Source organism: Xiphias gladius, chromosome 12 (genome assembly GCF_016859285.1).
Source record: "Xiphias gladius isolate SHS-SW01 ecotype Sanya breed wild chromosome 12, ASM1685928v1, whole genome shotgun sequence".
NCBI lineage: Eukaryota > Metazoa > Chordata > Actinopteri > Istiophoriformes > Xiphiidae > Xiphias > Xiphias gladius.
In genome coordinates, this window is record NC_053411.1 from 18007310 (window position 1) to 18022689 (window position 15380).

Consider the following 15380-nt stretch of genomic DNA (forward strand, 5'->3'; position numbering starts at 1 on the left):
AGGAGGAAGAGGAGGAGAAGATGTGGTGTGGTGGTTAACGATAGGTGCAGTCATCAAGTTGTGAAACTCTTAACACTGAACATCCAGCCAGTTTTTTTCCCTCCCTCTATATATATATATATATAATGCACACATTTTCAAATTCCAAGCTTTGTACAAATGATAAACAAGTGTGTGTGTGTGTGTGTGTGTGTGGGGGGCACTTGGTTTATGTTAACGTGCCGGCGGTTGGGCGGGTACCTCGTGCCAGCAGCGGTACATGACGGCGTAGAGCGGCTGCGAGGCTCGCTGCGGCCGGTACAGCCGGATCCCTCTGGTGATGTCATTAACCACATCCAGGTTGGAGCGGTTTTCGAACGGGGTCCGACCCTCCGAGTAGATCTCCCACATCACCACACCTGCACAGCGATAGGTCGACGTGAAGGCGGTTAGTCGCAAGCTTCCTGTGAAAAGGCGGTGACTCGCTCGCCTCCGTGGGGTTTGATCAATCGACTATTCGCTTCGAAATCAAACCGTCCATCGATCAGAGACAGGATGTCCAGTCAGACATGTTTTTGTCTGACTGGATTTACATTTTGATGCATTGTTAGAAGGAAAAGCAGTTTAAGTTGAAACAGCCAAATGTTTTGCAAACCACATTTTCTAGGTGATTGTTGAGTTAAAAGAGAAGCGTTAAGTGAATTCATCTGAAGTTAATGTTATAATGTCCTCAGCTCCATAAAAGCTGAGTCTCCGTGGCCTTTTATCAAAGTATTTAATATCTAAGCACTAAAAAAAAATCTTAGTTGCTGTCCTCTTATCAGCGTATTTTTTTATTTTCTTGTTTTTATTCACTTATGCTTGTAACTTTCAGCTTAAAAATAAAAATAAAAACCTGAATACCAGTATCTGTTTTAGCAGCATCAGATTTTAAAATAAATGAATTAATTGAAACGGTCATTAAAAAAAGCTGCACTGGTCAAACCCAGTTACTTACTACTGCTGCTGATAGAAAACTATGACGACCACTTTGTAGGCCATTAAAAAAACCGCTGGGTCGAGTATTTCTACCGCTCTCAGTACTAAGTGGCTGGTCAGACTGCGGCTCCTCACCGAAGGACCAGACGTCGGACTTGCTGCTGTATTTGCTGTAGTGGAGAACTTCAGGCGGAGACCACTTCACAGGGAACTTGGCACCGCTGGAACTGGTGTACTGGTTGTCCAGAACGTACCTGGAAACGTGAGCACACAGTTTTCAAATCTGAACGTTTGATTCCCAGTACATCTTCATTTAGTATTCCCTACAGGAATAATCATCGGTCTTGATACAGTACAAAATGACAGCTGTGGAAAAAAGCCCAAGATGACGTCCTCCGTTTGTTTCGTCCGACCAACGGTCCAGAACCCAAAGACATTCAGTTTACAATGATATAAAACAGAGACAAGCAGTAAATCATCACAATAGAAAAGCTGGAACTGGTGGATGTAAAGATGAATTGATTCCAAACATTGCTTTGGATTAATTGACCTACAGTTTCAGCTCTGTGTTCGACATTACCACTCTCGTATCTCGGCAGTAGATGGGGCGATAGCATTGCAAATAGTTAGAGCAGGAAACAATCTGTAAGATTGAAAATTGTTGTTTTATGCTCAGGTTTTGGTCTGGATTCAACCAACAAGGTATAACATGTTAATCAGTCAGCGTTGGAGATGCCGTTTGGTGGGTTCTGTCCCCTCGGAGCCGGGCTGAGCCAAGCCAACCAGCTGCTGCCCGCAGCTTCATATTCACATGCCCGACATGAGAGTGGTGTCGATCCAGAAAGCTAATGAGCAGGTTTTCCCAAAATGCCGAATGGTCCTGGGAAAACTCGAAATAAAGCGTTGGGCGTACCGGGTCATTCCGAAGTCGCAGACCTTCACCACGTTGCTCTCGTTGACCAGGCAGTTCCTGGCTGCCTGGACGAGAAAAGAAAGGAATGTCAAATGACTTTATACGTCTGGTCCAGTGCATTTGCTCACAAAGGAAGAGAGCAGTGACTCCAGTAGCAGCTTGGAGACTCTTACCCAAACTGTTACTCTCACCACATATTTCAGTTGGATATCAACGATTGTCACAGAGTCTACATAAAACCCAAGGAACTTTAGTTGCTGCACTCTATGTCTGGACATTTTAAAAGGCACAAGTAAAATGCGCTCTTGTTTTTCTCCCTCAGCTCTCGTCCATTAGAACTAATGAACTGGTTTAATCAATCGGGTAATCTACCAATCGATCCGGGTCCGGGTCACGCTAACTGATTCATTACTGTCCTGAGAGTTATTGTTGGATACAGCTGGGGAGTGCTGACACAAAAATGGGACACGAATGTCATGTACTTCCTGACTAATTCTCGCCCCTATTGTTGAAAAAGATGTTCAGTTTCATTCTGTGTTGGATTACGAAGGTCTTAAAAAGTCTTAAATTTAATTTGGAGATACCCTGGTACATGACTGTTAAGAATTCGCTCCAGCTTGACCAACAGCAATGCGCCATGTGTAATCAACTGGCCAAATCATCGGTTCAGTGTTTGCGGTGCATGTGAAGAAACCGCCAAAATGCAGACACCGATCAGCTGCTTCCCAGTATCGCTTGCGTGTTGTTCTTCAGTCACTAGCTTCATTATTAAAATGCACAGCAAACCAAGGCCAGTGACTGACTCACCAGGTCCCTGTGGATAAAACTATGAGCCTCCAGGTACTCCATCCCCTCGCAGACGTCCTGGCACATGGACAGAAGCCAGGCCTCCTTCAGATCTCCACCCCTCTGCCGCAGGAAGTTCAGCAGGCAGCCGTTCTCCATGAACTCGGCCACGATCAGCAGGGGGCGCTTCTGCAGGCAAACGCCGTACAGCTGCACCAGTTTCGGGTGGCACAGTCTCCTGAGAGCGACAACAAACACAGACAGTTTCACTTCCCCGTGTTGACGAGAGGGAAGTTTCCAGCTCTCCTCCATCTACATTCTCCTTTCTCTCCGTCCTTACATCATGACCTTGGCCTCCTCGACGAAGTCCTCCTCGTACATGGCCCCCTCCCTGATGGCCTTGATGGCCACTTTGTGCTGAGCCCGCCACTTGCCGAGCCTCACCAGGCCGAACTGACCGCTGCCCAGCTCCTTCATGAAGGTCAGCTCGCTGGGGTTGATCTCCCACTTCTCTGGAGGGGGGTGGGAGAGAGGCGGGATAATGGATGGAAAAAAAAAAAGGCAGAGAGAGACGGTAGAATCCGAAGAAAGAGAAAAGCTGTAATTGATTTATTAATGGGAAATGACACACAGAGCAGCTTTATGTAAAGGTGTGTTTGTTTATTTACCTGAGCTGAATCCTGACGTGGCAGGTACACACCTTCCCATTGGCCCCACTGCGTATCGCAACCTTGTCACTAGACCTATGCACAGACACACACGTACCCAACCGTACCAAATGAAGCACTGCTATACGGTAGCGCTGTTGTCTCAACCGTACAGTTGCATGCACAGAAGTGTATGTACCTGCTGCGTTGTGTTCGTGGTAGTGTATGACGTCAGGTATGGACCCGAAGGTGTGTTTTTCAGCCAGGAAGTATTGTCCGGTGTCACTGATTTTGATCTGGTAATGCCTAATATCTCCACTAGCACTGCACACGCACACACACACACACACACACACACACACGCGAAAAGTTAAAAAGTTCATCAGTTTGCAGGTAAAGATTTACTGTATGCGTGGACTTTGTCTGGGAGTTTAAGCTCCGGTGTAGATGCTGTGATGTGAATCACCTTAAGGTCTTGGTGTAAACAGAGACGGTGTAGACTCCCTTCTGACTGGACTCCCGCACCACGAAACCACCCTCTTTGTCCTGGAAAACAACCAGATATACCCTCATCTGACCCACAAGCTACTAGAACGAACATTCAAAGAAGGTGAAGTAACCAACATCAGAGACTATTTTTATTATTAATTAACGTGTGCTTTTTTAAACATATCAATTATTTTAGTCTAGAAAATGTCCTTTGCGTTTCCACAGCCCAAGACGACGTTTTTACATAGTTTGTTTTGTCTGAGTTACAGTCGAAAAACCACAAGATTTTCAGTTTACTATCGCATAAGACAAATAAAACCAGGTAATCATCACATATAAGAAGCTGGAACCAACCAGTGTTTTGTATTCTGGCGTTAAAAAAAAAAACCCCGGAAATGACGAATCGATTCTCTGATAATTGCTGATTATAAAGATGCTAGCGATTCCTTCTGGTAGCTTAGCCTCTGCATGTGCACAGATAGACATGCGTGAACCAGAGGGACAGACGGGTGCATACCTCCTGTCTCAGCAGCTGCTCAGCTTCTGTCCTGGTGATGTTCTTGCAGTACCACCTCCAGGAAGCAAAACAAAAATAATGGTTCAGTTGTTGACTTTTGATCATTAAAAAAATAAAACCTTTGAGGCTTTGCTCTGAGTACCGCGAGGTAACACGAAGATAATGTAACCTTGAAAAATACGAAGTGATATATGACTCACGAGTTTGCCTCGATTCTGTTTTTCTCGGTCACATAGTTACTGGGGATGAAGCCTTTATTCCTGGTAGAAAGAGCAGGAAGAAAACATTAACAATCTGCCCGACAACAGCTGAAGATGATTTTTTAACAGTACTGTTTTGTTTTGGAGTAACTGCCTTTTAGCCTCGTTTTTATAAATACATTTCAATTTCCAGTCTCAGTGTAAACAAGCTAATATTAACATCAGTGATATTTGGTATATGAATTAACAATACTTTACACGGAACAATTATTTCCGTATAAAGGAAATATCAACCATGAATTATTTTCATGGTTACAAAAACCTCTGTGTTAAAAAATATCCAATCCCACGCTGTGCTCCACCTGTTCAACATTTCATGAGACCAACGACGTGAATAACCAAATTAGTTTTTTTGTTTTGTTTTTAATCACGACTCGCTCAGGATCATTCATTGGGACAACAGAAATTACAATAATACGATTCCCCCGACCGACACCGTCGGGCTCTGCAGCGAAACTCTTCCAGTCAAATGGTTTTACCCGTGTTTGTCCTGCGCTCTCCACCACAGCTGGTCCTGCTTGTGGAGGATGATGTACTCCTCTCCCTGTGGACACAACATGTTTGGCATTTGCGCATGATAATCTCTTAGACTTCAAATCGATTATCAAAATGGCGCCACCTTCCAATAAGTCTCCCCAGGTGTTAAACAGTTGTAACTAATGGCTTTATTAGTGGTTTTTACATTGTTTAATAATGTTTTACAATATCAGTTATGAGCCGTTAATAAGAACTAGTCCCTTCTTCAGGTGTTTATCATTGCTGTTTGTCAATGATGCAACTCTAAAGGTTGGTAATGAATCAATAAAAGGTGTTTTAGTCCATCAAGCCTGCAGTTGTAAATGTCAGAGTCCAACCAGGCAAAGGCATTTTTACGACCTGACAACCGAAGTTTTATTATCAACGGCTTATAACTGATCTATAGAGAGTTTAATGTGGTTTATTAACCTCTAGTAAGAATTTATCAGATTTGATTAGAAAGAAGTAGAAAGTGCTGCCATCAAAATATCTGTCAGTTTCCTTCCTGTCTCTCATCAACTAATTGTTTCGGCTCTTGTGTGTGTTTGCGCGCGCGTGTACCTGTTTGAGTGTGAGGTCGGTGTCCTCCTTGGCGATGAACTCGTACATGGCGACGACCCTCAGCGACGCCGCGCCTTCACCGTCCTCGTCCTCGGGAGGGGGGAGGGGGAGCTTCCTCCTCGACCTGTCGACCTGAGAGGAAAGAATTTAGAGGTAAAAGCAGGCATCTCTCTCTCGCCCTCGTTCTCCGCCGTCTCCCTCGCACAAGATCTCGGTCGTACCCGGCAGGCGTGTCCTGGGTATCGTCTGCTCTGGAAGCACAGGGAGGTTCTTCCCTCCAGCTCCATGCGGGTGCTGATCTCCCTGAAATCAATCCATCGATCAATCAATCAGTGTACTGCACAGACTATATTTTGGTTTTGTACCTGCAGCTGCTGAGCGTACACGCACTTTACTTGTGTATTTCCATTTTACTTTATATGCTAAATGTTGTACCTCTTACTCCACTACATTTACCTGACAGCAGACTTTTACATAAGATGAGCCTCTAAAATACAAAACATTATTGACCATTCAACCAGTGGTTTTTCATCTTTTTCAAACACAGAGACATTCCCCCTCTGGACTCCTCAGATGGCTTCACGTAGATAACTCTTCGAGACCAAAAAGGCAAAAATTCAGCAACATTTCACAAAAAGAGAGAAGTTAAACCGCTCAGGTTCACCAGGTGACCCTCGGGAACCTGAGTGGCTGGTTCCCCACCTTGGGAACGAGACCCTCTGGTTCCCAAGGTGGGGAACCAGTGGACTAAACCACCTACCTGTACATGACGTAGCTAAAAGCGGCTCCGCCAGTAAAACGCCGCTGAAGCCTCCATGACTCAGGATCAATGATCTGATCACGTCAGTTACGATAATATATCAGCCACAAGTAGAACGAGTACTTTCACTTTTAGTACATTTTACTTCATACTGTACTTTGACTGAAGCAGAATTTTGAACGCAGGACTTTTACTTTTGGTGGAGCATTTTTACATTGTTCCACACAAGGGATGAATTTAATAAAACTATTAGAGGCAACATTTTTAGTTTTAACTAATTAAGTGACATTAGTGATGATCATTTGAAACCATGAAATCGTTAATGTCGTGTCAGGTCCTTTTTTTTTGTCACTAGAGCAAGCGAACAGATGCAGCAGGTACAATTCGATTCAGAAGGACAATTTACCAGTTCCCATTATGATGGGAGATTAGGTGCGTTGTCCTGACATTAACAGTCTGGATTATGCAACTATACAATAATTCACAGCGGTGTTTTCTCTTCCTGAGTCATGCGCCGACTAGAACATTGTCTGAATGAACCTGAGGTTTTTGGGGTTTTTTGCTGAACCGGTTTTGCTTGTAGAAGAAAAAAAAAAGCCGTCAGGTTTCATTTGACTTGAAACTGACATTTCTGAAGAAAACGAACTGTTGCTCATGTCGGTGTTGGAGCCTTTACCTGGTCTGCACTGCACAGCAGCAGCAGAAGACTGAGTGGATGGAGTGATCTGGGGGAGGAAACAGAAGAAGAAGAGGAGCTGTGTTACTGTTAACGCACGGAGGCTTTACTGCTACAGATTCAGCTGTTACTCTCGTTTGATTGTTAATCCCCATCTAGTGTTTCATATATTTTGTGTTATCTGTCTTCTGTCGTTTGTTTCTAACTCAGTGTTGTTGCTTCATCTTGGCCAGGACGCACAAAAGGTGATTTTTAATCTGAGGGGAGCTTTGCTCATGAAATGATCTTCGCCCTCTTAACGTCTTTACCTCACGAAACCCACAGTGAGATTTCACTTGTCTTATGATGCCTCCGAGGTGAACTGACGTCTTCAAAACAACACAAACGGCGCAAATATTTCAGGCAAAAAACGACGTAGCCTACCGGTCGGTTCACCCGAATTCTGAATCGACCGGTTTGCTCATTTCACCTCCGGCGGTGTCTAGTCACGCAGAGAGTTTTGGTTTCATCTGCGTCTGAGATTTCCGCCCCAACACAACTGGGGGGCGAGAAATGGCGCTCTCTTCGTCGTGCTCCGGAGAGGGAAGGACCGGTCCCAGGGAACGGTCTCGACGGGGAGTCCTGTGGCTTTTCCCATCATCGGTCACAGCTCCAGCACCGTCCCAAAGTCTTCCTGCTCTGCTCTGTTCATCATGCGTGCTGGGAAACCCGTGTCAAACGGTAACAGGTATCCCAGCATGCATTTTTGTATCAACAGGCGCCGATGGTGTATAACTTCCGTACTACAGCTGTTCTCATGTCATGACATTTAGTTGTGAAAACCGAGCGCACTGTGTCTTCCTGTTCTCGCGAGTTTGAACTTTCTAGAAAAAGATGTTGCTGTTGAATTTCAAAATAAAAGTTTTCAATATCAGGAAAAGCGGTTGGAGTCGGGAATCTCGGAAGTCAAGTTTCCTTCAAAATTTAGCGTAAATTTCCGGAACATCGGCAAAAGAAAACGCAGATGTTTCTGTCATTAGTTTTGCAGGTACTTAGTCATAATTAAGTGGTGGACAATTTAAAATTTTGACCCGATGACGGTGTGAGATGAAAAGTGACCGGGCGACCGAGGGGGAACATTTCACGGCGAGCCATCCAATACTTGTTGAGGCATTTCGCTCAAAACCACAAATGTGGCTGATTTTTCCAGAAAATGGGCGAAAAAGAAAATGAAAATCCGAAACCTGCTCGTCCGTCCACTACTGGCACGCAAATAACGGGAGCTTGGTTCGCGGCACCGATTCTCCAGTCGCTGCCAATAAAACGCGGCAGAAGAAGAGGTGACGGCGAGACGGGGTGACTGAAAGAGCTGCACCCGAAGCTCAGCCGATGGGAAAACCACGTGGAGAACGCGATGGAGACCTGGCGTTTCTGTCGGTTCCATGTGTTGATGTGAGGAAGGTTCCGGTCTCCTCGTGGCTCCACGCAGACCTGATGGTTTCCTCTCCTCAGGAGCACCCAACTCACGCGATTCTCTGCACGTCGTCATCCGTTCACTGAGCCCGTTGTGCACTGTGTCACATTTTGCCTTTATTGACAGGTACAGCGTGTAACTTTGCTCCCCGCGTTTACGGATGTGGAGAGAGTCGAGTGAGAAAACGGTGGTTTTGTCACTCGGACGAACTTCAGCTCTGAACACTTGTGATGGACACTGTCATTATTTTTGATGCTGGTGACACTTTACTTCAAGTCCTCCTATTTAGCATTTAAAAAGAGTATAGGTACATTTAATACATGTTTTCTTATGCTATAATGTAGCTGTAAGCAGATGATAATTGATGTGTTTATTAATGTATTTTTTTAACAGTATAATAAAACACGTCTTCATGGCAGAAGTTAAAACTGTACATTAATAAACATTGCATTGTGCTATAAAGCATTTATTAATGTTTTGTATACTGCTTATAAATGGTGTTACCGTGAGCAGTGTCCCTTAACCTGTAAATATAGACACAGATGCGTCTAAAACTCTGCAGTTTCTCTCCCACTGTCTCATTGTTTCTACACCTGCTTTAGTTTAACTTTCTCTCTCTCTCTCTGCGGTTTTGAGTAGGAGGTCTATTTCAGGAAACATAGTTTCCTTTTCTGCAGAACTAACACACTCGACGAGTCTGTGTGCGTCCGTGGGCGAAGGGACGGACAGGTGTTAGTGGGTCATTTTCTCAGCATTCGTGCTGCATGCGCCCGCTTGTGGGCAGGCGGCGGCGGCGGAGGCGGCGTATCTTCCTGTGGTGTTTCTGCTCACGTCGTGCGTTCTCAGGGCGTTTGAGATTTAGAGACTAGTGCGTAACGTATGCGCGCGTCTGCGATCCGATGGCAGTCGCGTGATTTAGAGGCGACTGCCAAAACAGAAGCGGGGCCTCCACATTAGCGTCCTCGCAGCGGAGGTTCAGAGTGGATGATGAACTCCTCCGGTGGTTTGTGGTGATCCGACATCCCATTAACACACTCTCTCTGAGGTTTCTGTCGGCCAACCGTGAAGCTCCTTCCTCCACGGGCGGATTTAAAACTTTTGATGTGGCTTTTGGGTAAATGAGGGAATATTCTTGTGACGAGGGAATCACCACAAATCAACTAAGCTTGTCATCGACTCTGAACTCAGGAAGTAACTGAGTACATTTACTCAAGACACCGTACTTGAGTACACTTTTGAGGTGCTTGGCCTGAGTGTTTCCATCTTATGCTACTTTATACTTCAACTCCACTACACTTTTTGCTGGAGTTACTGGGTTACTTTACAGATTTTGCAGATTATTTTTCATACAAAACACCTACGTGTTCTGTGAAAAAAAAAAAAAAAAAAAACTCCCTCGAATCACCTGATCGACTCTTTAAAGTTTTATTTTCTTACGTTTTAGGATCATTTCAACCTGTTTTCTTTTCGGGATTCTAGTGCAGCGATGGTCATTCGTAGCACATTTAAATCAGAAATAGGTCGGAAAGTTCTCACTTTATGACGAACCTTACTTTCCCACTGGTGAAATAAAGGTTCGTAGGACTCGGTCACAGGAAGAAATGTCTTTCAAAGACCAAGGTTTTTGCAGCTACTAAGTGGTTAAAAACAGGAGCTACAACAACAACACTGTTCACGCACTAGTGCAGCATTAATAATAAGAATCCTATGACACTAAGAAAAGAGGCCATTTGGCAGAACAAGTGCTTTTACTTTTTATACTTTGCCTACATTTTGCTGATAATACTTATTTACTTTTTACTAAAGTAGGATTTTTACTTGTAATGGAGTAAGTTTTACATTGGAGCATTACTACTTTTACTTAAGGGAAGTATCCGAATACTTGTGCCACCACTGTTTCGCCGAGGCCATTCTGTGATTTAAACCCCCTTTTTTCTGAGTTGCACGTTGACGCTCTGAGAATTTAAGTCCGGCTCTAGAAGGTCCCGGGTCCAGGCCTCTCAGTCGGAACACTTCTGTCAGATTTTGTCAAGTTATTCAGAGCTCTGCATAAGGTCACGCTCGGGCTGACATTAGCATTGCGTGAAAAAAAAAAACGACATCTGGAAAAACCCACGCAGATGTCTTCATCAAAAACCAGGTCATGTGGTAGACAGACACATTTAAGCACACGTTCATCGAAATGGAGGGTAAAATTAATCTTGCTGGTACAGTTCCCATAATCGGGGACGATGTTGCCATTCGCTACAACTTGAGCCCCCTTTGTTAAGCCTGTATTTGTTCACACTCTGTCTAATTGGCAAGATTAAAGAGTTCCCGTTGGCAGCGTACCCATGGATCTACCGATAACCATCACCGGACGACTTCGATAGTGCAGACAACTTTTTTAAGCAGATTTAATTATGCGTTTTTCGCAACGGACGTCAGAGATAATTGTGTCCTCGGGGAGTGTCAGTCATACTGAATGTAAAGATGTGTGTTTCATGTCCGCGTGTTCAGATTTAACTGAGCTATGACTCCAAGGAGGAGTGCGGTTTTTGACGCGAATTGCGGCTCAGGCCTTTCGTCTTTTTCCTGGATGGATTGTCAGGAAATTTTGCAGAGAGATATTCATTTTCACCAGAGGATGAACCCCTACTGACTTCGGCAATGCTCTGACTTTTCCTCTAGCACCACCATGATATTGATTTTGTGGGGTTTTAAGTGAAATGTCTCGACTGCCACTGGATGGATTGCCTCGCCACTTTTGCGACCCCCTTTCTTTTTCCTTGACCATCGTTTTATTTGTCCAGTACTTTGGTTTGTGACCAAACACCTGCAAAACTAAGGACATTCCCATGAGCCTCAGCTGTGCTTTGTGTTTAGTGCTAAGTAGCTAATTTTAGCACGCAAACACGCGAAACGAAGATGGTCAACATGGTGAAAATTATATCGTATGTGCTTAGCGTTAGCATGTTATTGTCACTGTCAGCGTGTTGCCATGCTGGCGCTAACATGTAGCCCAAACCGCCACTAAGCCTAAGTTCGGCCTCAGCGAGCTGCTGACCGCTAGCTCTGTGACTCAAATGTAATGATAATACACGAGAGGCACAGACTGGGGCTAGTTCTGCTCCACAGTAAAAGGCCACTTTGAGACTTAGTTTAGTCTCAGTCTTTAGTGTAGGGTAACTGGTCCTTTCTGCCAGGGTGAGAAACGAAACGAAACCGAAACTTCACTTAAGCTGCCAAACGTTTCTATAATCGACAGATCAGAGGTGCGACCTGGCAGACAAGCATCTCTGCCCTCGAAGGGGGTTTCAGTCTCCGTTTCCAGCTCTCTGCACATCTCAAACATCAGATAAACATCAAAATGACATTAAAAGAGTAAAAAGTACAACGTCTCTAGGTTGCTGTTTTGCCACGTGCTGCAACGACGTCTCAAACCGAACTGTCCCTTTTCTGTTGCCTATTTGTCTCATTCACCTGCCGTTTAGAGGTTTTAGAGGCAAACACAAACGCACTAATGGAAATTTTAGCTCCAGACTCGGCTGCCGAGTTCTGGTTCGACAAACATCAGACACATTTAATGACACTTTTGTTGAAGATGTTTATATCTTTGAAGCGACATCAGGAAAAATTTAAAGTTGTTAGTTTTAGGTCCTTCATGTTCTTATGCATTTCTTTTTTGCTGCACATATCCTGCACACACACTGACATTTTAATAGACTACGGGTTTTTCTTACTAAGCTTTGTCACATTTTCACCGTGCACATTGTACGTAGATTTTCTCCTTTGACTCGGTAAATTCTGAGCAGTTTTTTCTTACTTTTCACGCCGCGACAGCGCTTAAGCTCATGTCTCTTCTCATATTTTTCGTCCATACTTTCGACTCACTTCAAGGTGTCGATAGCGTATTTTTTGTGGATTTGTTTGCTGTATCCTGCTCTGACCAAATGTCAGTAAAGTTTCATCTCATAACCCTGTGTGATATAGTTAGACTTTAATATGATGCGTTTATTCTGCAGATAAGTACGGGTACTTACTTGAGTGAATCATAACCGACTGTCTTTACGTCTCCTCTTCTTCTTCTTCTTCCTCCTCCTCTTCTTCTATCTCCTCTTCAGCTCCAGCTCCTCTTCTTCTTCTGCTAGAAGTCCCTTAGCTCAGCGTTGATTTCTCTGAACCCAGTTGCATCAATGGGGCTGATATGATGCCACAGGTAGGAAACCCCAAAATAGTTGAGCGACAGGGATAGAAAGAGATAAAGAGAAAAGAGAGAGAGGCAGACAGAGAGAGAGAGAGAGAGGCAGGTGGGTGGAGGAAGTACAGAAGGTAGAAGACAAAGGAAAAAGAGAGAGAAACACACGAGCAGAGGGAAGAAGAAGAAGATGTTTGTATTGGGGCTGTTACTGTCGGCTTTTGCCACATGGATATAGTTTTAAATATCTGACTTGAAAACAAATCTTTGAGACGTGCAGTGTTTATAGAGAGACAGAGCGTGTGGGAGAGAGATAAAGAGAAAGATCAAGAGGAAGTGAAAGAATGACGTGAATGAAACCACAAAGCATCCGTCTCTGTGAATAACTCCAGGAAGAACACACACACACACACACAAAGCATGCACTGTAAAACTCACAATGCAAAAATTAACTCCTGTTTTATGACGACGCTGAACCAGAATGTGATCATCTGACTTAACCAGGGTTTTTTTTAAATCCCATGTCTCGTCCCAACGCTGGTGTCGCTCTGATCCAACGTTAACTGTAAAACACTAACCTGAAATACAACTAAACACCTGGTGGTCTTTTTTTTTTTTTTGTTATTTGATGAAAATGCAAATTCAAAGTAATGTTTTTTTTTTTTTTTAAAAACATGACTAAACGTCGCCATTCACGCCAGCGGCTCTGTGAGGCTTTAAACTAATGCACTGAGCTAAATGCTAACATCAGCATGCTAACAAGCGCTCAATAACAATGCTAAAAATACTTAAAGTTTGCAGGTATGTGTACCATGTTCACTATTTTAGTTTAGCTTGTTAGCATGCTAACATTTGCTAATTTTTAAGTAGCTAAAAAGTACAGTTGAGGCAAATGGGAAGGTCATTAGTTTTGCAGCTATTTGGTCACAAACCAAAGAATTAAACAAAATCAAATTTTCACCCAAGTTATTACAGTTCATCCTGAGAGGAACATGAATGTCTTTAAAAAAATTTCAGGGCAATCCATCCACTCAAAACCACAATTATCAACCTCTCGGTGGCGCTAGAGGGAATGTCAGGGGATCACATAGTCAGTAGGGTTCATCCTATGCGAACTTTTAATCCATCCAGTGGTTGTTGAGATATTTCGATCTGGACCAAAGCGGTGAACCGACCGACATGCTGCTAGCATGGCTGAAAAAAAGGTTGTAGCCAAGTTTTCATCCATTTTTTTTTAGCAAAAAAAATTTAACCAAATTTCCCAATAAATAAATAAATAAATAAAATAAGCAAAAGAAAATGCAAATTAATGCACGTTATCAACTACATTAAACAAAGAGGAATGTTGTTAAAACGTTAACATGTTTGGTAACCAACAACCAACTCTAAGACGTTGGAGCGTCTGTGAATGCACCAAGAGACAATGGGGAAAGTACTATTACTGCTACTACTACTACTGCTACAGCTAATACTACTGCTACTGCTACTACTACTGCTACAGCTACTACTACTGCTGCTGCTAATAGCACTACTACTACTACTGCTGCTGCTAATAGCACTACTGCTGCTACTACTGTTGCTACTACTGCTACTGGTGCTACTACTGTTCCTACTACTGCTACTGCTGCTACTGCTACTGCTACTGCTACTATTACTGCTACTATTACTGCTACTACTACTGCTACTACTACTACTCCTGCTACTACTATTACTGCTACTGCTACTACTGCTGCTGCTACCGCTGCTACTGCTCCTGCTACTGCTACTGCTACTACTACTGCTACTGCTACTATTACTGCTACTATTACTACTACTACTATTACTGCTACTCCTTCTAATAATAATAGTGGTGACAAAAATGTTATTGTTGTTATGATTTTCCTAAAAGAAGAAGTGAAACCAGCCAGAAAACAGCATGTGACTTGTGTTGGACAGGGGTTGTCAGTCAAGTACAGTACAGCCGATCGGTAGTTTGGCTAAAATATGGTAGAGTAGAGACGCGTGAGGTTGGAAAACATTTAGCTACGGCACAGGGCAGCTGGTTATGACCGAAGTCAAAGGCTTCGTATAAACTCAGGCTATACACACACACAAACACGTTTGCACTTCTATACTCGTGAAGGACCGTCTTCGAAATTATACCAGCACCTACTTTCCAAAAAAATCTCCTCACTTTTGAAAAACACGGCAAGTTACCAAACAGTCGTCACTTTCCAAAAATATCCTAACTTTTCAGAAAGTGTCCTAAAAATGTCCTCAGTTTGAAAAATGTCCTCACTTTCTGCAAATGTACAAAAATGTCTTTATTTCCATAATAAAATCCCAGTTTCCTAAAATCATCTGTACTCATCAAAAGTATGGAAAAGACTTTACAAAATGTCCTCACTTTCCAGAACATTCTCATTTTGAAAAGTATCCTCAATCTTCAAGGGTCTCAAAAAATGTCCAGTGTCCTCAAATTTCTAAAATTCTTATCACTTTCTAAAAATGTCCTTTTTTTTCCTAAAATGTCCTCAATTTCCCCAAAGTGTCCTTACTTTTTCAGTAGTGTATGTTGTCACCTTCCAAAAACGTAACTGTCCTTACTTATCAGAACTGTCCTTGCCTTTCAAAATGTCCTTGATTTTGAAAGATGTCCTCAATTTCCAAGGATCCCAAAAAATGTCCA

At 43.4% G+C, this 15380-nt stretch overlaps 1 protein-coding gene across 5 annotated transcripts in view; it reads right to left on the reverse strand.

Annotated features, from left to right (window-relative positions):
- Positions 1 to 15380, reverse strand: part of txk (TXK tyrosine kinase) — a 64786-nt gene that overhangs the window by 286 nt on the left and 49120 nt on the right. For 4 of the 5 annotated variants that reach the window (XM_040140784.1, XM_040140783.1, XM_040140781.1 and 1 more), the window contains 15 exons: positions 12558 to 12716; positions 7083 to 7131; positions 5868 to 5949; positions 5647 to 5778; positions 5049 to 5113; positions 4510 to 4569; positions 4310 to 4364; positions 3770 to 3849; positions 3503 to 3627; positions 3325 to 3399; positions 2997 to 3168; positions 2678 to 2894; positions 1871 to 1935; positions 1093 to 1211; positions 241 to 398 (listed from right to left, as the gene is read on the reverse strand). In XM_040140784.1, the coding sequence (XP_039996718.1) occupies positions 241 to 398; positions 1093 to 1211; positions 1871 to 1935; positions 2678 to 2894; positions 2997 to 3168; positions 3325 to 3399; positions 3503 to 3627; positions 3770 to 3849; positions 4310 to 4364; positions 4510 to 4569; positions 5049 to 5113; positions 5647 to 5778; positions 5868 to 5949; positions 7083 to 7131; positions 12558 to 12570 (1467 nt within the window). In that variant the 5' untranslated portion in view covers positions 12571 to 12716. The remainder of the gene's footprint in view (positions 1 to 240; positions 399 to 1092; positions 1212 to 1870; positions 1936 to 2677; positions 2895 to 2996; positions 3169 to 3324; positions 3400 to 3502; positions 3628 to 3769; positions 3850 to 4309; positions 4365 to 4509; positions 4570 to 5048; positions 5114 to 5646; positions 5779 to 5867; positions 5950 to 7082; positions 7132 to 12557; positions 12717 to 15380) is intronic. The other variant, XM_040140786.1, reaches the window with a different exon arrangement.